The sequence below is a fragment of the Myiozetetes cayanensis genome, unplaced genomic scaffold, assembly GCF_022539395.1.
Source record: "Myiozetetes cayanensis isolate MyiCay16 unplaced genomic scaffold, myiCay2020 scf24, whole genome shotgun sequence".
Lineage (NCBI taxonomy): Eukaryota > Metazoa > Chordata > Aves > Passeriformes > Tyrannidae > Myiozetetes > Myiozetetes cayanensis.
Window position 1 is genome coordinate 6,134,758 of NW_026087456.1, and position 22,383 is coordinate 6,157,140.

At 45.6% G+C, this 22,383-nt stretch overlaps 1 protein-coding gene across 1 annotated transcript in view; it reads right to left on the minus strand.

Annotated features, from left to right (window-relative positions):
* FGF2 (fibroblast growth factor 2) overlaps nt 1–19,634 on the minus strand; it is a 25,638-nt gene extending 6,004 nt beyond the window's left edge. Inside the window, exons 1-2 of the mRNA XM_050320699.1 lie at nt 19,348–19,634; nt 3,679–3,782 (exon numbers count right to left, since the gene is read on the minus strand). Of these exons, the coding sequence (XP_050176656.1) occupies nt 3,679–3,782; nt 19,348–19,543 (300 nt within the window). The 5' untranslated portion in view covers nt 19,544–19,634. The remainder of the gene's footprint in view (nt 1–3,678; nt 3,783–19,347) is intronic.
* Between the last annotated feature and the right edge of the window lie 2,749 nt (nt 19,635–22,383).

Sequence of the window (22,383 nt, forward strand, 5' to 3'; positions counted from 1 at the left end):
GACACCAGTGTGTTCCTACGGTGTGCTGCCAATGTAAACATTTTGACATAAAAGCCAACATTTAGATGACAAATGGTAATTCAGGCTTCATAAACTATGTATTCCCCAACATCTGCCAAAGGAGACATTTCGGAAGCCGGACTGCTGTCCAGCAGGAGTGGGATGCCAGCCACCACACTGAGAACCTCAGCCCCTGGAAAAAACCCGAGATATCAGTGGTTTTTTCAAAGACATTTAAGTCCAGGATGCATTCAGAGCACTGATCTGGCAGGGAAAGCCTCTACAGCACAGCATGAAACACCTGAACTCTGCAGCCCTTCAGGAGAAGGATAAAGGAAGGGAAAACACCTGGGGCAGTGGCGGGGAGCGAGTTCCCCCAGTGCCTGCCCTGCCACCAGTCAGGATTTTGTCGGCTGCCAAGCAAGCCCTCCATCCTGACTAAATAAAATGCTGAGTGCAGGAATTTTCAGCTTCAGCAATCCTGAAATCCTCAAGTCGATTCACCCCAGGGCATATTAATTGCCTGAAAGAGGGGCAGCAGCTTCCTGCAACGAGGTGGTTCTTTCTGTATTTGCACAGACATCACCCACTGATTGACTTTTCAGTCCAAACCTCATCTGCCCTAGAGTCACACTGTGCCAACAACTACCTCTGACATTTTGCACTTGGATTAGGGATTAAAATTCCTCAAATTTATTCATTCTCAAAACCGAAACCAGAGCGTTATTAACCTGTAATTACCACAGTGGATCCAGTACGGTCTGGGAGAGGTGATGACCATATTCAGCCTTTTCTAACTACAAAAGGGCCAAGAAATGCAGGTTATTCTCACCAATATTCCTGTGGCACAACTTTAATCCATAACATCAAAAGACAAAAATTTCCCTTCAAGTGAAGTCCTTGAAATGAAACCATTTTAAGCACTACAGACAGAATGAACAGGTCATGCCCTTTAATAACAAATTATTTATCGTGAAATATAACTTAGTCAAAAGTTCAATTCTTCCTTTCACGGGAGGTTTGGGAAATTTCTTCATTAAACAAAATAATCGCATTTCTTTCCATAAAGTGAAAATATTTCATTATGATAATTAAGTGAAACTGGAAAGTCAAAATAAGCCGTATCAGAAATGAAACGTTTCAGTGTTTCCATTAAAAATCTGATGGAATAGATACTTTTCCGCACAAATATTTTCAGTTAAAACAGCATTTTCCAAGGGGAGGTTTTGACTATCTGCATGAATAACCAGCCATTTCCTCCCATGACCCAACTGGTAAAGATTAGTTCTCCCCCACAACTGAGTCTGTTAGTGAAGAGCATGCAACTGCTCAATTAAAATCAGCATCATGCAGCTTTCCAGACAAGAACACAATCCACTGCACCCCCACGCAGATCACCAGGGTGAGCAGTGATGCACCGGCCGTGCAATAAATCATTGTGCAAAACCCAGCTCAGAACGAACCCTAAAGACGTGTCTGCACAAAGTAATTACAAAAATATCCGGCAAGATGAAAAGCAGGCCCGAGTAGTAATCTGCAAAAGTATTTTTGAAGATGCTGATATATTTTATAAAACAAGGACAATAAACTAATGGATCCCGGACACTGAAAAGTAAGTAAGGCAAGCAGACATTAAAAAAGACAGAATAGTACTTGAGTAACTGGTGGATTAGAGAACTTCATGAATTGTTTACAAACTAAAGTTCCATAACATTTAAAAAGAAATAGCCAGAGGTTTCAGCAGCGTTTCATCATGTGCACTGACGGGATCACTGCACCGCAAACGTTTCCAGCGTGTGCTCTTCGCAGAGCTCTCGCTGAAACACAGCCCTGCTCCAACTGAAGGAGAAACACTGGCAATTAGACACAGTTTCATTTAGAGGCAGAAACAGTAGAGGCACAACGGGCCACAGACTGTTGTTGGAAGTCACAGTACAGAAATCCTTATGGAGAAAACATTTGCCGGTGCTGCAGAAAACAGCCGTGAAATTGCAGCAGCATTCGTTAGGCTGGGTGAAGAAGGAGAGCTTAAAAGAGTACAGAATTTCCACCTATGAATAGCAAAATTAAAAGAGCTGTAGGAAGTAGAGTGTGCAGCAAATACAGTGCAAGTAATACCCATTTCCAGAAACAACACAAATGTTTTATAAGCTCAAGTGAGAAGCACAAAGTGACTAGGCTTTACACATTTTGAGAGCATAATTCCAAGTGAAATACTTACCAAGCACTTTGCCTTACAGGAACTAAGCAGTTAAAATCGTTGCAAAGAAGGCATGCTCTACAACCAAACCCACCACTGCAACGGAAGAAATCCCAAACATAAACACCCCTACCCCCCCCGTGTTTATAATTTTACAAATGGCACTAAACACCCCGTTTTGACCATTCGCTGTCGCTCACGTTAAAGAGGATGATCTGAATGGGAAGCCGAATTCCACCACAGCAGCACCACAGGAAATTCCCCATTACCCTTAACTCAAGAATTGCACAGTGGACAACTCCTCATATTTTCTTCAGCTGAGCTGTCACACAACACCCAAGTAACTTGAAACGGGTTCTGTCACTGTTCTCACAGGCATGAACAAAACGGGTTCCCCGGAGCCAGAGACGTGGTGCTGCGGAGCACCCCGGGGAGCCCTGCTCCTGTCAAACTCCTTTCAGACTCATTTCACTGAGGCAGGAGGGAAGTCAGGAGGAATTTCTGCAGCCCTTGGCGTGGGTCTCTCATCAGCTGCTGTTCAGCCAGGGTTAGGAATGGAATTACTAACACCAGTCACTGGTGGCGACTTGCACAGAGGCTGAATGTTCAAGCCACCAAAGTGTCAGGGATTATTGCAAACTGAAATTCCAATGGGATCAATGCCCGGCAGTGGTACTTCACCAGGGCTGGAGGTCTGCCTGCTCTGAAGGTTATGGATGAGAGATTTAAGCAAAATGAATGTAACTGCAGCTCTTAAAGCAAAATTTATATCCCAGCACTGGGAGTCCTTATTAACTTTCAGAGTCTGCTACACACACTGGCTTTAAAACACAGTTAAAAAATCAGCTGATACCAATAAAATGCACAACAGTTTAAACTAAAACTAGTCTCACTAGAGAGTAGTTTAATTTACCTACATTTATATAACTTTTTAAAATTTTATCATCACATTTTCAAAAATGTTTTTTTTGCTTGCCAGTTTTCTAGTTAGGAAGTAAACGTGCCCAAAAAACTTGATTCTCTACAAAGAGGAAAATGAGAAAACAATTTATACAGATTAGTATCAAGAAAGTTTTTTGTTTTTTTTTTAAAATGGGCTTTATTTCCTATTTTAATAAGGTCTTTAAAATCACATGTGTAAGGAAGTGAAAGAGGAAAAAAATTACTCCTGGGGGTAAGAAAGCAAACATTTTATTCCTCATTTGTTTTTATAACTTCCTTCTCTACATGATCACTATGATTTTTTTTTTCCTCTCTCAGACAAGCCATTCCCATTAAATTTTGCAGCTTGTAGGTAGGACAGACATATCCAACTCTTCTGAATTTGTAATTTTTAACTAATTGACTAAAGCCGTGCAGAGCTAATTTCTCGCACACAGAGAGGCTGAGTAAATTCTGTGGGAGAGGAGGTTGCTCCATACAGAGCAAGGGCAGGACCTACAAATTACAGACAGAAACACGAACAAAGCAGTGCTTACCAAGGCCAGCAATCTGCCATCCTCCTTCATGGCCAGGAAGCGATTTGCACTCACACCTTTGATCGACACCACTCCTCTTTCTTCCGCTTGAAGCTGCAGTTTGACTGCAAACAAAAAAAAAATAGACAAAAGGAAGTTTTCACAGCCATTGTGGTATTTCAGCGCTTGAGAGTGACTTGTCTTCTTCTTCAAACCTAAACCCAGAGAAAGCCTGAGCTTCAGCTTGCAAAGAAAATAGGAAAACTTTGAACCTCTAGCTTTTTGATGCTGTTTTTATCAGAGAAAATGCTTATTACAAAGTAAGCAGCTACCGTCAAATTGGAAACAAGGAGAGCGAGTTATTCCACCTTCATTTCACGTAAAGGCAACTTAAAACCCCATTTAATTCGTTGAAAGGCCACTTATGGCACAGTCAGCTGCTCACAGAAAGTGGAAAATGCTCATGGCAGTTTTCTTGATGTTCACGGAACGGCGCTGGACACTGAACACACAACAGCTCTGTACGGGCAGAGCCTCGACCGAGACCAGTCGGGACCATATCGCTCCCGAAATGTTCTGGCACTGCCCGACAGAAAAGTATTGGTTTACCTCATACAGCCAACAAATGGTTAGAGCAAACAAACAGAACTGCAGCAGTACGTGAGGACAGCAAAGGCACAAGAAAGAATGGTATACAAATTAGGAACATGATTTGAATCAATTATTTTGAAGAAATTGAAGATTTTAAAGAAATTAAAACCTGTGAGATCATATCACACAGCATTTAGCTACTGCCTGCTGTGAATTACTGACACAAAACCTAAACTGATTTTTCTAGCCACGAACCAAACCCAGCAGTTTTGATGAACACAGGAAAGCTTTCCCCTTTGCCTGCCTGGTGCCCATCGTCTCAGGCACCAGCTTTATTCACCTACCTGCTCTGGTGCAGTACATGCTTTGTTCTATTTAATGGTGCAGTTTTAAACAGCTTGAGCTTTAAAGCCACCACAATAAATGCTTGAAGTGACTGTAAATTTTGGAGAAGGAGCAGCTCTTGAGATTGAGAGAGAGGCTGCTGCTTATTTGGCATTTTGTCGGAGGGGAAAAGAGACCGTAGTGAAGAAACCAACCAAAACTCCCAACAACAGGAATACCGGGAATACGAAACTATTCGGGTAATTGCTGCAAACCCTTTTTGAGGGCAAAAGTAAAAAGCCAGGCACAAGGTTTCATTTCATCTCGGAATGAAGTATCCAAAATACAGCCCTCCCAAGTTATGAGGCCAAAATCAGACCCATGAACAGCTCCAAACCCTTCGGTGTAACTCCTTGCCCACTGGGGACACGAGAACGCGGAAAAGTGCTCTGGGCAGGGACTGCGGCAAATGGACTTTTGAGATGTGCCCAAGCACAGCTTTCACCACACACTTAACAAGGAACAGCTGTGTGGAATAGCTGAAAATTAATATTAATTGCTGCAGTACTGACTTATTATGCTTCGTGACTTTCTCTGGACAGAAAAGCATATGAAATCCTCCAGCACCACACCGGGCCAGAAGTTCAGATCCTGTAAAAATAAACTTTTAGGAAAGGTTTTGAAAGCCTTTATAAATTTGTATAGTTTGGAGAAACTGCTGAAGTGTTACTCTTTACAAGGAAAAATAAGAAAGGTTTTCCTGCAGAGTTTGAAAAGCGCTGCAATACTGAAAGCCCCCAAAGCAAAATCAGCTTCACTGCATTTTCCTCTCCAACTCCAACGGCACATGAACAAGCAGAGCCAGAATAGTGCTGTGAGTTTTTCAGGTTTCAGCATTATTTTATGGCTTTATGAATGCAATGTGATTATTTGCCACAGTGTTGTGCTGATCTGGAGGTGCCAAGATACAGCCTTACCAATCACACACGTTTTAACCACGTGATCGTCACCAGAAGCAACAGTTTTCAGTTTAACTCACTGCAACTTGGTTAACTGGTTGCGAGAGAAATTTATCACTTGACACTGAGGACCTGTATCTCTTCCAGCCCTTAGGTCACCGACAGCAACAGTTCAGACACTGTCCATCATTTCACATCTTCTCATATTTGAGTAGTATTACTCTATGCATAATTGAACCTCAAAGCCAGATCAATGGAAGTGAAACAATTCAGACATTTGCAGCCCAAAAAAGTAGCACAGATCATTGTGAAAGAGCTCACTAATCAAGGCCTAAAAAGGCCCTTTCTTGCAGTTATTCTGGCAGTCCTTCGGGAGGGCCCCTCCAGCACGGCCATGAGCTATTTCACTGTTCACATCCCTGCCCTTTAATTTGCAAGGAACTCCGAGCACAAGGCTCTGGTCGATTCCTGCTGGTGTTGTGACAACACAGAGCTCGGCTTGCTGAGCAAACATCCCGAGCACTGGAGGCTCAGTCATCACCAAGTTATGAAATAAAACAACGTCCCATCCCAAATATAACTGAGGTGACCTTTACACACGGACAACTGAAGGGACTCAGGAAATTTCCTACTCCCATTAAAGACCTGCTTTTGTCTCATAATAAGCTGACCTGTGACCATCTCCCTTTTTCTGCCGGGTAAGAAGAAATGAATTGCAAGAAACGGCAACTTCATGCCAGCAGAGAAACTCTGAGGAAGAAGGATAAAGTTGTATCTTCAGGAAGATAAAAAAAATGGCTTGGAAGGCATGAATGAAATGAAGTTAAGGCATTGAACTATAACTCAGGAGGAGGTGGATTTAAAACCGATGTTACCTAACACTGTTAGAGCTCTCACTGAAGACTCTCAGATATAGATACACACACAGCCTTCTAAAGCTGTAAGGGTAATCTATACTCCAAATTTCCAGATTTTGTTTTACACTCATGTGTCTTCTTGCTTAGAATACCATCTGCATTTCTATATGGCAGATTTATCTAAGGAGATGATCATTAAGTGGGAACACTCATCACTTTGGATGTAGCTTGATTGAACCTACCTTCAAGTAGTATAAAAACAGGTAGAAAGGGGACATTTATTACTAACAATAATACACAGAGGTTCTGTTAGGAATAGGTACTCACTGATGTTTTGGCTGAAGAGTAACACCAGCTACACAGCCATACCTGAATTTCCACTGAAACCAGTACAATTTGTGGCACTAAATGAACCACCCAGCAACAGGCACTGAAATGCTCTCTTTCCCAGGGTATATGGTCAGGGCAAATGTACAAGCTGCAGGTTAAACTAGTCAGCATATTTAAGAGAGAGTTACAAATGGACATTTATTTCACAACCTGGAGAGACTTTTCTAAGAATATGGAAGTTGAAAAGCGGTATTTAATAGCCTTGTGGTTGGCAAGGTTTCAAATCTCAGTTAAAAACTGGATCTTCCTCACTTTTCTTAAAAGAGCTCAAAAGAAACATATTTCCAGGGCAGTTTTGCACAGTCCAGCAGAGAAAATAATTTTAAGGACAAGTAGCACAACGCGGACAGAAAAGCCGTTAGCAAATGTGGGGAATACAGAAAACATGTACATTTTCCAAAAGTTCTTTTACTGCCCTGAGCACTGGAACTGAAAAATCACACGTACAGTGCAAACTCCAAAGCCCTCTCACAGTTCTCATAAAGCAGCAGAGCTTTAGAGTGGCCCAAACCCAATAACACTGCACTAACTTAAATGGTCCCAAATGGTTTCTTTGCTCTGCAGCAGAAAGGGTTCGGCCAAAAATCTCCTTCAAAACCGGTTTATTTTGAAGATCTTGGCAAAATCTACCAACTTAATGCTTTAGGGAAAGGGAGCTGTGCATTTTGGAGGTTGCTCACTGCTGAGCTGGTACTACCTTTCTCACATTCCCAGCTGGAATCTGTTGGCAGCCGCAGAGGAGCAGAGGAGCCTGGGGCATCCCAAGCTCTTCGCCCGCGGCAATCCACGTGCATGAAGCCACTGCTGGCGTTTCACTCAGAGCATCTGCACTGGCTAAGATGTTCTGGGGCAGGAGTATGCCACAGTACCAGTAAGGAAGAGGGAAAACAAAGGTCACAGTGGGAAGAGAAAGGGACAGAAACACATTAGGAATAAAACAAAAGACAAAAAGAGAAGAGAGCAGTGAGCACGGGGCAGGGTAAGCATGCAGGACAGGAGGGTGCCGCACCAGAGCACGAGGCACGTCTTAAGTAGGTGGAATTTGAGGATGTGTTAGCCAAATGGATTAATAAAATACCCATTTTCCTACTCCTCTACAAGGAAATGGGAACTCTTAACCACTGCATCAGGGAGCCTTAAAGAAAAAGCCAACCATGAGCTTCTGGCCTTGGATACACTTACACAGCAAATAAAGGTATAATTACAGCCTCAGCTGTATTTCCACTATAATCCACCTAGCAAAGATCCCTACAAATAAGACTTCAGTGCAGACTAAAACTAAGAGTACCAGCCACAGTCTCAAAATCCCACACACTTCAGGTCAGAAGGATCCAGTCCAGCCTCCCGCTCAAGACTCTCCATCACTTCACAGTGAAAACCCTGCTCCCACACTGCAGCTAACAGAGTAGCTCATGGACCCTGGGAAGAGAGGACAAATCGGATACTATTTCAACCCGTTTTCACTGACATACAGATGCTTTAGTTGAACTAAAAATGTCATTAGGAAAACACCTCTCACTCTGTTTACGAGAAGGGAGAGTTTATGTACCCCCGAAAACTCCCAGGCTGCACGTCTCTGGATCAATGACTAGCATTACTACAGTTTGCTGTGGAAAAGCTCAACCCCAGCCAAAGGCTCAGGGCCCATCTCCAACATATTTGCAGAGGCCCCGTAAGGAAAACCCTTCCATGAGGCCCCTGAATGACACTGTGGTGAAGCTGCTGCGCCAGCTCCCATCACCCGTCCTCCTCCTGCACCTCCGTGCCCACGGGAAAGCACAAAGCAGCAACTACTTTGCAGGCTCACTGCTACAGAGGTGGGAGTAAGTGTCAGTGGCAGCTCCAGAGGGAGTAAGTGTCAGAAATGCAAGGAAATTCACAAAAAAAAAAAAAAAAAAAAAGAGGGGAAAAGTAGGAATCAACCCCCTACAGCCGAATCCCCACTCCACTGTACTCTGTGGCTGAAGTTGGCAGATTCCTTCGTGCTTAGGGGCAATGTCTATTCCCAGCCAGGTGTCCAAGCAAAACACACAGAGTTGGGCGTGTTTGCTCCACACCTGACATGACAAACCCCCTCAAGCCCAAGGGCCGGTTCAAGGACAACACGTGCATTTACACACACACGCACACGTATCAATACCCCCATTTTGCCATTTCCAGAGCCAAAGCTGCCCAGCTGCATCAGATCCAAACCCCAGCCCACGAGCTGGATGTACCTACTGTAACTTGTCTCTAGGAATTACAAGTATCTCGTGTCTCTCTGTCCCACATTTAGTCTCTGACAGTTTGGTATCTTTCTCGAAGACATACTAACATCTTCCACTAACGGGTAAGCTTTGTGTTGACCTGTGAGGCACCCCCAGTCTCCAGACCGCAAACAGCAGAACAACTCTGCTCACAAACCTTAGCAGGAGAGGTGGTCTGTTAATAAACCAAACCATCAGAACTGCAACAAAAACAATCAAGCCAATGGAGTGTCACGGTGAGAAACTGTGAGTCACGCTCCCATACAAAGGCGCATTTCTTTGCTTTTGCATGACAACATTCTAAGTGTATCTTTTTCCTCTTTGCCAGCCAGAGGCAAAAAACCACTCGCAGACAGACACGAGGTCTCTAAAATGTAAACATCCACAACAAAAATACACACTTCTGAAACACAAACACTTCGGGAAGTTCCGGTTGCACTTAGGAGTCAACCCAAGGCTTTAAACAGAGCAGTGACTTGTGTAAGTGTTCAAGTATCAACCCGCTAACCTAATCAACCACATTAACAGGGGCTGCCGCAGATTTTAAGAGGTTTCACCTTTATAAGTAGCACAGATACTGAACACAATGGAATTTATTTCTCTATTCAGGTTCTCCGTCTATTCTCATTTATATCTTGACCTCAGCTCCTACAAATATCCAGCTGTCCTGAACATGCACCTGAGACCACAGATTACCAAATACAAGAGCATCACGTGCTTCATTCATTACTGGGTACAGGTAATAAAGCCTCAGTCTCCAAATGACTGATACTTTCATCTCAGAGTCTCCATTTAGAAAAATAACAAATGCATGCTCACACATGTTTCTTAAGGCTTTTCCCAAGGGGGTTTACTTAGCAAGGGTAAAGTAATCCATCATGTTTCTTTCAACTGTTTTGGTTTCATTTAGCATTCACTCACATAAATAACAAAATAACCACTTTTGAGTGTTCACCTTTAGAACAAAGTTGGTGCAACTATTCAGCCAACACAGCCATGTCACTAACTTACAACAGAAGACACACAGAACATGCAGAAATGCAGCTTTATGTTTAGTGTGCATTCACTAATCTCCTCGTAACTATGACCTGGGTTTCACTTGCAGCAAAACAAGCACCTAAAACCAGGGGACAACCCAAGACAAACCCAGGAACATCACTTCAGAAGAAAGTGAAGGTAAAATTAATCACTTTTAAAAGGTATTTGTAGTGCTCTTCCTTGACATGATTCACACAACTGCTCAGCAGTACATCGTATTTTAGGGCTGTGACTGATCAGAGCAGTAACAGACGAGATGAAAGGAAAAGGCTGCCAGAGCAGTGGGGAGACACTGCCAACCCATGGGCTCAATAAGCCTTAGTGTCACAGTTGGAAAGGAAAAGCTGGATTTTAGGAATGCCAAGAATCATCAGCAAATTGGATTTCAAGAGAGCCTGAAGCACAGTGGAGCAAGAGGAACTGTGTCAGGCACACAGAGTGCCAGGGAGATGGCACAGCAGACAGGAGCAGGAAGAAGGAACAACCTGATAAGGAGGAGCTCCTGTTAATTAAGTTGCCCTTTAGAGCTGATTGCTCTTAACCTGGCCAAAAGGCTGAGACAGTGACTATGCTGGGTCTGCATGTCCCCCATCTCTAATACCAATGAAACTGAATTAATCACTTAGCCTTTAATAAATATTTTTGCAAAAAGACAACAAAAACCCCAATCAAAATGCACACAAGTATTCCACTGGTGCCTGCCCATCTCCTTTACTGCAAGGGTAATGCAAATGCAACATTAAGCCCAGGGACTTACTTCATGCTCCATCTATTTCATCCCCTTCCATCAAGCTGTGTAACCACCCTTTGCTGACCTTTAAATAATGCATCCACAGGGGAACAGCATGACCTGCAATGAAGGACAAGAGCTGTCCATCGCTGCTGACCCAGAATAGTAATGAATCAGAGTCTTCACAAAAAGGCTCTAATTTGCTTTTGAATGCAGCCCTGAGAGAGTGAAGAAATGTTCTTTGAAAGAAAACAAATTCCTTAACTGAAAATAAAATGCACAGTGCTAACTGGGTAACAATCCTCAATTTTACAACCCTCTAGGGTCACTGTGAGGAGGCAGAATACTTTGTGGGACCCAGCCTGTACTGGGGAGCCAAAACTTGAGTCTGCAGAACCACAGAGAGAGGGATCAGGCTGTAGTCACTTCCCCAGCTTCCAGCTCTCCCTGCTTATTTTGAATACTTCCAAACCATGCTAAGAATGGACATGAACACTTTCCTGACAACAAAAGAGAGACCCTGGAATCTGTAGCTTGGAAGAAGCTACTTCAGTCCCTGCTGCTTTGGGCAGAAGCTGTGGTCACTACGAGCTCACTATGCTGGTTTGAATCCGTGCGATGGTTTCAATATCCACACTGCTCCAGATATCACTGGAAGAACATGCTTCTGAAGGATGACAGCTACAAGCACTAGCAATCACACTGCCCTGACTTACACCACATCAAATCAGCAGGTTGTCGTCTCTTACTCCTAGCAGTGTTTTCTCCTAATACAGAATCCCGCAGACAATCCTGAGCCATGTTACGAGAGACTGATCACTGTGGACCTCTTCAGCTTTGAGGAATTCCTGCACTGCCAAGGACAGGGGCACTATATGTCTTTTTCCCTCAATTTTCCTGGATGAACTACATTACTGTCAGTAAAACATCCATAGGGAGGTCTGTAAACATCTGCAAAACCACTAAATGAATCGTTCCTATTTACACACTCAGAGGCACGGCCAGGCACACGTGCAGCCGTTCATCCCATCTGCTCCATTACAGGTGGAGAAACCCAGTGAACTGAATCCACATACCATTTCCCAAAAAACAGCTCAGCCTATCAAGTCTGTCCAGCAGGATTCCCTAGGTGACTTCTAAACAGAGATGAGAGCCTCTACATGGTCCTCAGTGGCTGCTTCTCCACATTAAAACACGCTCCCATTTTTGTATCCATCTCTGTTGCCGCAGGTACCAACAGGTCCAAGTGGAATAACTGCACAGAGCTACTCTACAGATGTAGTTCTCTAGATCCAGAAATGTCAGTCTCACGATTGGTCTTCCCAGAGCTGTGGGCCTGTATGAACATTCTTGGTAATATGGCCCCAAAATGACTATTCCAACCTGAAGTGTTGACATTTCAGGTGACAGTCCGTGTCCCTCCATTCCACAGAATGTCTGATAAAACGCACTGGCGTGGTGAGAGTTTGCATCGTGGGTCAGCCTGAGAGCAGAAAGGAAAGAACCAAGAAACAGGCTGCAAATACTTTCAGGCTGCATCACAACTGACATCTATCCTCGCTCTTACAACACACACCGCCACGCAGTATCCCGCGGCCGCAGCTGTCGGGATTTTGTGACTTGCACATTCCAGCTGGAATCCTGGTTGATTGTGGGTTTAGGAGATCTGGTGAAATCTCATCAGAAGGTAAGAGAGAAGCCAACAAGCTCTGCCAAGTCAAGAGCATAATTTCACCACACTGCCACTGCAAAGGACCACAGAGTCTGGTCCTACTTTGCCATTTCCCGGTACCCTCAGTGTCCTCCTCCACTGAATCACTGGAGCCATGCGGTTTCAACTTCTGGAAGTCAAAACACGAGCGACGGGTTCACACAGGATCCCTCCACCAGCAGTGCACCATGACAGTTCGTGCAAGACAACCTCCACCCAGCTCTGCAGACATCATCTCATTTATATTCTCGGCCCATCGTATCAGGCTCCAGTCAAAATCTGGCCCTGCCCTGAACAAACAAAAAACTACGTAAGATAATAACGCTGAAATGCCACCAGCACTCCAGAGAGCCACCCTCCTAATATTTTTATTGACAAGTCTGGAGGCAGCAGAAGAGGCAGACAGGAAAGCAAGTTTATGCACACATTGCCATAAAAACATGATATTGAAAATGACAAAAGCTGAGAGAGTTGCTTTATTTTGAAATAGGCAGTCTAAAACAAGTACTAATAAAAGCAAAGGCAATTAATTCTCCATCAGGAATGAAACACTATCCCATTACCAACTTTCAGGCTTCAAAAACCGTGCCATAAACGTTTCAAGTACTGCTTGGTACAGATGAATAATCAATTTACAGATTTCATACACACAAGTTGTTCAGTAGCAGTAACTTGAGCGTTCTCTGGCTTGTGTGAGTGTTACACAGTCTGGTTTAGGTTTATTACATAATTGCACTAAACACGCTGCCACCGACAGTCAAAAAGCACCATTAATTAATTCTAGGGTTATTAACCCCTTCAGTACAATCAATCACCTCTCCAGTATCCTGAAAAGGATGGCCAGTGATCCCAGGGCAACGCTCCCAAAGGTGCTAAAAACCATATTAACCAAATAATTATTTTTTTAAAACTGCTCGCCGTAAATGTAATCCAAGGAGCTGGGAAAATTTTACATAAACAAAGTGTTACTGAAAAGATTATGATTTAAATTTCAGGTTGAGACATTTATTAATTAAAGGGCAATTAAACAGAATTCTGCCCAAAGAACTGCCTTGGAACAGGAACCCTTTCTTTTAGAAAGTACGATAGGTATATGCATTCTGTGGAAACTGAACAAAGACGGGGGCATTTTTCAGGGGTTTCTCTCCAAGCATCTTTCAAACCCTGTAACTGTTAATTCTACTGCTGAAACCAGTGCTACATCTCTTCTTGCTTCTTCAGCTGTCTGTGCACTTGGCACTTCTCTTGCTTTCACTACAGAACAGAACCTGAAGCCGCTTTTCTAACACCAGATGAGTCTGAACAACTCTGAAAACTCCACAGTAACGTCACCGAAACACACTTTAAAAAAAAAAAAAAAAGAAAGAAAGAAAACCCCAAACCCACAGATTTTGACTAACTGCAATTTAGTCTCATCCTCTAGTAGGTCAAAACAAATCATATCTTAAAAAAAAATTACTAAAATAGTTCATTTTCTGTAAAACGTTTTTCAATGTGACTCCACCGCAGGATCAATCTTTTCATAGAATTAGCTGCACAAATGTCAAGCATTTATGAACCAAATAAAAACCAACAGCAGCCACCTAACCTCACTGCATGTTATCGTTATTTTGTTATCTATATTTGTCTTACTCACCAGTGGCTAAGAGGAGCTGGACTATCATTTTCTGCAAGCAAGGCCCTGTAAGTACCTAAAAAGCGCTCCTGATTTCTACCAGCCTGAGAGACAATTTACGGGCTAAATCCTGCCCTCTAGTGTACCTGTCAGTGGTGGTGCCCTGGGAACCTTCCCCCTCCCAACAGCCCTTTCCAAACTGGGTGGAAAACAGCTGGGAGAGGCAGGACAGTTCATGGCCCACCAGAGACATCTCAGGTTGTCTTGATCCATCTTCAGAGCGTACCTGTTACTGGGTCACACACCTGCAGGGTGGGCAAGGCTCAGTAAGATGTGGGACAGAGGATTAGCAGACACGATGAAAGATGAGAAGACATGATGGTATTTCTATGACAAAGTAAGCAAAAGAAGCACATCCTCAGTTTTTGTGCACACGGGGGTCTCTGCTACCTCGTTCCCTAAAACCAGCTATACCCTGGAGCCAGGAGGAATTTCTATGCTGGCTGTGTCACAGAGTTAGTACTTGGCAAAGCAGTGAAGGTCTGTGCAACAGATCAAAAGTAATTCAAAAAGAGTCTGTTTCAGAAGGACTTGGGTAGAAGATTTGAACATTTAGGAGCAGGTGTTTTTTTTTTTTTTTCAAAAGAAAAGTCGCCTCTCACCTAGTGCTAAGATTTGGAACAAGGTGGGTGCCCTGTCAACAACACCTCCGGCCACATCTGTGGGACACCAAAACATTCCTAATCTTCAGACTCCCAAACAACTCGTGCACCTATACAAACCTAAACATCGGGTACTGAACATACTAAAACACTTCCTGACATTTGCTCAACCTTTTCTTTCTGAGGACCCCTGTTAGTTTTCTAACAATGGTCAGATTTCCACTGTCTTGACTGAGCTCTCTAAAAATCAGCCTATACTTTCCAAAGAGTCTTTTCAAAACATTTATAGAGTAACTATTTAAATGTTGTGTAAGAGACAAGTCAAAATCTTAACATTAATGACTGCTTTGGAAAAGAAGTTCCTTAAGAAGAAATTTTCCTGGACCAGTGTTACCCTATTTTATATTTTCTTCAGATATTTACAGAAGAGGAGCCAGGTACTGAGCAGAAAGAAGGTATTTCAGACATATGCAGGGTTGATTCAGCTCACACTGCTGAATCCGAGCGAGAGGCTGGGGCCTCATCACCTCATTAAGGACTGGATGAGAATGGCTCGGGATTCCTTGGACACTGTCTTGGTTTATGCTCACCATGAAGCAAAGCTGCTTGAGAAATTACGGAAATATATAAATGCCAACCATTCCTCAGGGAGGGAAACTGTGAAGGGAACCAGCTGTGCTATTAGACATTTTTAAATGTATGGATAAGTGCTCCCTTTCCATTCCCTGTGCTTTTCCCCTTCGCCAGCACTGTAGCCTCTTTGAGGGAAACACCTCTGGAGAGTTTCTAAAAGCCTTTCCAAAAACACTGTGTTCTTTGTAAGTTTTCCAGGGCATAAAGCAGAAGTTGTTGATCAACAACAACAACAACAAAACAGCCTTGGTTTTTGTTTTGCTTTAACCAACAAAACTCTCAGAAAGCGCCTTCTGTTTCTTGTTTGTCTCAAACTACCTCTTCGAGGGAAAACAACTGGGCACAGAGTCCCCAGAGTGTGTCCACAGGGGCACTTCACTGAAGTCACTGCACCCCGCACATCTGATGTGGCAACATTGGCCATGTAGGACGTACTGTCCTGCGTGAATCACACCACTCCAATTCCAGTGGACGTCAACTTCCATTCCTAAGTTCATTAACGACGCAATTAGGAACAAACGAAGGTGAACGGGGTGAGTGTGAAACAGTCAAAACTCTCGGGGCCAGGACATAAACCAGACGTGTATTATAAACAAGCTGTCCCTGTGTACTAGAGGCAGAAAGGGGGCCACCAAAAAAGGACATGGATTATGGAAATTTGTTCATAGTATTAAACTTTGGTCTGAAACATAAGGAGGTAGTAATTTGCCTTCTAAAACAGGAACCTCCTTTGAAAGTAAAAAGGATTACGTGCTAGTGAAATGCTATTTTGTATAATTAATTCATAAGAATAGCAGCTACCACAAGCATCTCTCCTAACTGTCTTGTAATTATTTCTAAGCCAAATTCTCTGCAGCCATTGCATTTCTTTCCTCAAAACCATCCTACAAAACCTTTTAGCTTAACTAAAAAAACAACCGTGAGTTGTTCGAGGTGAATATTTTCATTGCTAATTTCTCTGTTTAAAGAAGTCTCCTCACGTTGCCCAGGATTTATTGCCATCTGCCACGCCAGCCAGGCATACCAGGAGATTTCACGGGGACTTCCCCAGAGCAGCACTCAGCGGGTCAGAGTGCAGCAGAGTGACGTATTTACAGCAAGGATGCTGAGGATGTGAACCATGCAATGCTGCAGCAACGCGCCTCGCTGACGCTTCGAGCGCTGATTATTTTCTGCTTCTCAGAACTAGAGATCTTCCAGGAAAAAGGGAAAAACAAACAAACATTTAAAAAAAAAAAAAAAAAAACACCAAAAAAACAAAAGGGAAAAAAGGAAGAAAGAGAAAGTAACAAGCCAAGAGCTGTCTGATAATGAGAAAAGGAGAGTGTGGCAGCAGCTCAGGCACAGTGGCACTCCTGTGCCCAGGTGGGCTTGTTGGAGGCAAATCCCACCAGCCTTCCAGCTGTACCACATTTACAAACTGCTCTTTTTAAACAAAGGGAGTTTTTCTGCAGCTGGCAGAGAGTGCCAAGCTGAGGGTACCCAAAGAGCCCCGTGGCATCTGAGTTGCTGCAGCACAGGGCAGAGGCCACATCACACATTTACAACTCAAGTTTTCCTTTACCTGTTGGCACCTTTCATTCAAAAGGTCAAAGAAGCTTCACACAAGTGCCAAAGGAAAGGGGAAAGAATACTAGTGATCAGGTAGTATTGAAAAGACAGGGAAGAAAAAGCACAGAGACAAAAGGGAGAGCCTGAAAGAAATTACAGCAAAAATAAAGCTACAGAGCAAAACAGAAACATGAAAGAATAAGGTGGCACCACCAAGACTAGGAAGATTTTCATACAGAATTCACTACCAGAAAAGTAGCATGAGAAGTCAGTTAAAAATTTTAGCATTGATAAGAGAAAACACATTAGACAGACTCAAGGATGTAAAAATAGCATTATTTTTCCTGACAGAATAACAAAAAAGGCAGGGGAGGGACGAGATGATTATGGGGGAGCTCTGTTATGAAAAAAATGGCAACAATAAACATCACCTCCACTCAGGGCAGCCTGGCCCAGCCAAGTGAGCACAGAACAACATGCACCACTATCTGGCATTTTCCACCACAAAAAGCAAACTCTAGGGAATAAGGCAAGAACCCAACAGTCATTGCAATGTCGGGGACCCACCTTCAGCCTTGAACGCCCTCAACTCAACATCACGTCCCTGCACATTTCCAGCGTATTTTTCACAGCTACTTCTGGGGGTGAGGTGACACGTCTGATGAACTAATGAGACCTTTTTCCTGTAAGGATTGCCACATTTCCTAAATACAGAAGGCTGAAGCAAGCTGAATATATCCCTGCACTCTTTCCAGCACAGACTCGATCCGGCGCAGTAACCGACGGGGTCTGTGTAAACACAAGCCACTCAGCTCTGTGGTGAATCAAGGCTTTGCTTTAGGCATCAGCACGTCACAAGTCCATGCTCAGTCCTTTACTGCATTATACTGGCTACAAACTTGACTAAGCTTCCCTTTAAACCAGCACGTGAGAAAGGGCAAAATGCAAAAGCGTAGGACCAAGTCTGAAAGCTTCCTGTAGCTTTTCCTAAGAATACTTGTTGGCCTATTGAAGGATAGTAAACTTTCCCAAAATACATAGTTCCACATGTATTTTCAGCCTGTCATAAATACAGTATTTCTATCAAAGAGTCACAAAGTAGAACAGCCTCGGACTGAAGCCCAACTTGGCAATGTCGTTATTTGTGAATGCTCTGCTACAGGATTTCTTTGGAATTACTGGGAAAAATCAATTGTTTTGCAAATGGTGAATGTCTAAAGTGGAAACTAATATTAAGAACCTATAGTCTCTCTCCTCACTTCCTTCTCATCTTTGTCCCCCGAGTTTAGCCCGGTCCCTGCATCCCTCACTCAGAGCACAGGTGCAAAGCATATGAAGGATCACAGTAAGGCATTCCACCTGCTTTTTATGCCAAGTGCCTGCAGGCAGGCCCTGCACACCTTGTGCAGGAATAAATTCTCTCAAACCAAGAGTCACACTGGCACAATCTGACAGATGGGCTGTGCAGCAGCTCCCTGTACCTTCTCTGGAGGAGATGCCTCATGGTCACATCACCGTTACATCCACAAACCCTCCGTACTGAATACTTTCAAAATTGAGGTCTGCAAAAGGCGTTTTGTTCTTGGGACAAAGAGCAGCCTGTGTTTGTGACAGAGACCTGCCACACGCTCCCTGCAACCCTCACACCACACCAACCATTCAACCTGTGTTCCCAGCTTAGGAGACTCCTCCTCCCCCCAGAGATCAGGTATCGAAGGAAAAACTGCTGCTGCTGGAATCCCTGAGTTTTATGTGTATTTAATCCGTTCTTAAAATTATGTTAAAAAAACCACAACATTTTAAGACAAAAAAAGGTGTTCTGACAGCACTTCGTTATAAACCCTGCTTCCTCGGACAGATTTACACCTCTGCTGGTAAGAGTACTTGTATGCCTATAAGAGTACTCCTATTCACGAGCACTTCGCCGCGCTGGAAGGAAGAACCACCTCCTTTCTACCTCGATGCACCTCACGCATTCACCGCCGCCGTGCGAAGCGGTCAAGTGCCACTACACCTCTTTAAGGGCCACGCAAACAAACTCAGACACCTTCAAGCACATAAGAGAACCTCTGCGCGCCGGACGAGCTCTCAGTACCCGGCAGGTTGAAGGTGGCACGGCCAGCGAGGCTTCACGCCGGGACATCCCGCGGCTGCCGGCGCGGTGCGTGCTTGCGTGATTGTTAACCCTGGACATCGGCGCGCACACGCGTGCATTCACACACGACACCTCTTGTACGGGCGCTTCCCAAGCAAGGCTCGCTGCCGAGGCTCCAGCAGGGCGGGCCGGCGGCCGAGGCGCGGCCCCTCTCGCAGCCCCGCTGCCCGGGCTCGGAGCCGCCCGCCCGCCCCAGCCCCGAGCGCGGCGGTGCCGCGACACACTCACTGTGCGGGTCGCTCTTCTCGCGGACGCCGTCCACCCTCCCGTCGGGGTTGATGCGCAGGAAGAACCCGCCGTTCTTGCAGTAGAGGCGCTTGGGGTCCTTGAAGTGCCCGGGGGGGAAGGCGCCGCCGCCGCCGCCGTCGTCGGGCAGGGTGGCGATGCCCCCCGCCGCCGCTGCCGCCGCCGCTCCCCCGGCCATGCGCCGCGCCCCGCCGGCTCCGCGCCGCGCCGGGCCCCCGCCGCCCCCCGCCGCCAGCGCCGGCCGCCCTCGGCCCCTGCCCCGGCCGTCCAGCCTCGCACCGAGCCCCGCCGGGGTCCCGTCCCGTCTGGTGCCGTCCGCTCCGCTCCGCTCCGTGCCGCGGGGAGCTGCGCCAGGCGCCGCCGGGCAGGAGAGCGAGCGGGAGGCAGGACGGGCAGCGGAGCCGCGCACGCCGGGACGGGCTCCCCGGCGGCACCGGGGCTGCCCCCGCCGCCGCCGCCCCGCCCCGACCGCCCCCGCGCCGCGCCGGGGCCGCTCCCTGAGCCCGCCGCAGCCGGGCCCGCGGCCCCCCGCGGGAGCGCCGAAGGGCCAGGGCAGGTCCTGCGGCCGGGACCGCGGGGCTCCGCTCGGCGCTGCCCCGAGCATCGCTCCCGGGATGCAGCGAACGTGCCACGGGCGAGGTCGGACATCTTCTCCTCCGGCGTTACAAATAAAGTAACCCGAGAGTTACTTCAGACCGGAGGTTCTGTGGCCTCTGCATCGTACTAAATTATTGAAATCACGATGCAGTGAAACAGGGGTTGACCTGTTAAAAATCAATCCACGTGGCAAACTTTTCACTTCACTGCATTAACCAGAGACTAGTTCTCCTCCCATCCAACAGCAGCAAACTGATAGTCAGTAAAGGGCAACAGGTGAAAATTCCGGCACTGGCCTTCCAACAACACTGGTGATAAAACAAATGTGTACACACTTTATAAAGTGTAGGGACCCATCGAATGCACTTCGTGCTTGGGGCTGATAACGAAACGAGATGAAGAGATTTGTTTCCAAATCTGTGCGTTGTGCCCTGAATCTCCTGTCTAGCAGCAGGTGGGCCTTGGGAAGCTCTCTGACTTCAGAGGCAGCCCGAGCAGCCCAGGAGGATCCCAGCTGGAACTGCTAACACTGGTCTTTTCACTTCAGAGAGCCAACACACAGCAACCCTTGGGAAGAGCCCAACGCCAGGGCAGACAGGCCGTCCGGCTTACGCAGTTTGTAACATTCTCTTTGCTAACATGTACGTAAAGGAATTTTGTTGCCGGTTCACTTCCCTTCCCAGCCCTGACCGCTCGCGAGCCATAAACTGTAATCCTTTACCAGAGTGGGCGACAATTACAGTGCTTCCCACACCCTCACTCCAGGGGCTTAATCATGATGAACGGAGCAGGCAGAGCCCGGCCCAGCGCAGGTTCACCCCCGTGTCAGCCAACCCTCCCCTCGCAGCACCGCGGGCACGGCCCAGTGTCACTCGCCTGCTGCCCTTCCCCACGCGCGGGGATTTCAGCCCCGCTGCTCCGTGAGCATCCCCCAACCCCCCTTTCCTTAGTTTCCCCATCGCCCATCCGCTTCCAACATTTTCTGCTCCTTCTCCTGGAAATCCCACTGTTTTCACTGTACCTGGACAGTCACAGCCGCCAGCAAAAACCCTCCTTGTTTCCTTCTTCTTCTTCCTCTGCAACAGAAGCTGTGTGTCAGGGCAGTTTGTGTCCTTGCACTACAGAATTCCAAATCCTTGCCTCTTTCCTGGAAGGCAGATGAAGGGAAGATGAAGGTAGATTCAGGTACATGAAGAGAAGGGGTGAAAATGTAAAAAACCCCTCTAATTAGTTCTTTTTTAAACCAAAAAAACCCACAAAACAGAAGCAAAAAAACACAAACCAAAACAAAACCCCAAACAAATAAAAAAAGACAACTTCAAAATGCTGAAAACCCAAAAAAACTTTTCTAAAGGCCAAACATCCGTAGTTTCACTCAGATGCTTCTGTAATTCTGCATTCCCTGCATGCACAGCAGCCCTTCACAGCTCTTACACATCAGACACTGAGTGCTGCCCTGGGAAACCACGTTTCAGTCTCTCACGGGTCAACATTCCCACTTCTGGGAAGAGGGACACAGTCAACGGGGCAGGAGCAAGTCCCTGTACCCCAGTGCACCCCATATGAACACAGCTTTGGCCAGCTGGACACCCTGTAACCAAGCTGCAGCGTCAACACCGTGTTTTATAGGACAAGATCCCGATATTTCTGGGAGTCTTCTGAGCTCTGATCTCCAGGATGGCCCCAACCCAGTGCTGGCAGGGTGGGTAAGGCAGCCAGCTCAAATTCCTTATCAAACTATCCTTATAAAAAACAGTAAAATCTTTTTTAGCAGTAAAATTGTGGGGTTTGAGAGCTCTTTAGAAGCTTACCACTGGGAACTGTACCTGTTGGGCCTAGAACTAAAAGACAACAGAGCTAAAATGGAAAGTCCTGTTCCCCAAGCCATCTGCACTCGCCTAAAGATCTGCCAATTTTATTCTTTTTAATGTATTTTCCTTTCTCTTCTTCACATGGAAAACACGCCAGTTTTTATTTTCACCACTCTACATTCTTCTGCACTCCAACCTCTTAATGTGGTCATTAATATTGCTCTTAACATTGACTAAAGCAATTCTGGCAGTAGCATTTTCCTTCCTTTAGGCCTCTACCACGTTATCCCCACCACCACCCTTCCTCAACTCAGATCTTCCACACAATTACACCCAGACAGCTACTTCTCCTCCACCCAAACCATCAGTTATCTGTGCTTCCAGCCCCCTTCACAAGCCTTCTCTTGTAAGACATACTCCATGTTAAAATGCCTTAAACCCTACCTTCCTTCTACTTCAAAAATACCTCTTGGAGACCTGTTCTCCCACCTGTTCCATTTAACTAAACCACTACCATTTTGTGTTGGTCTTGCACTGTTCTGTAACCAGCTGGATTTTTTAGCAGAATCATAGAACATCTCAAGTTGGGAGGGCCCCATAAGGATCATCT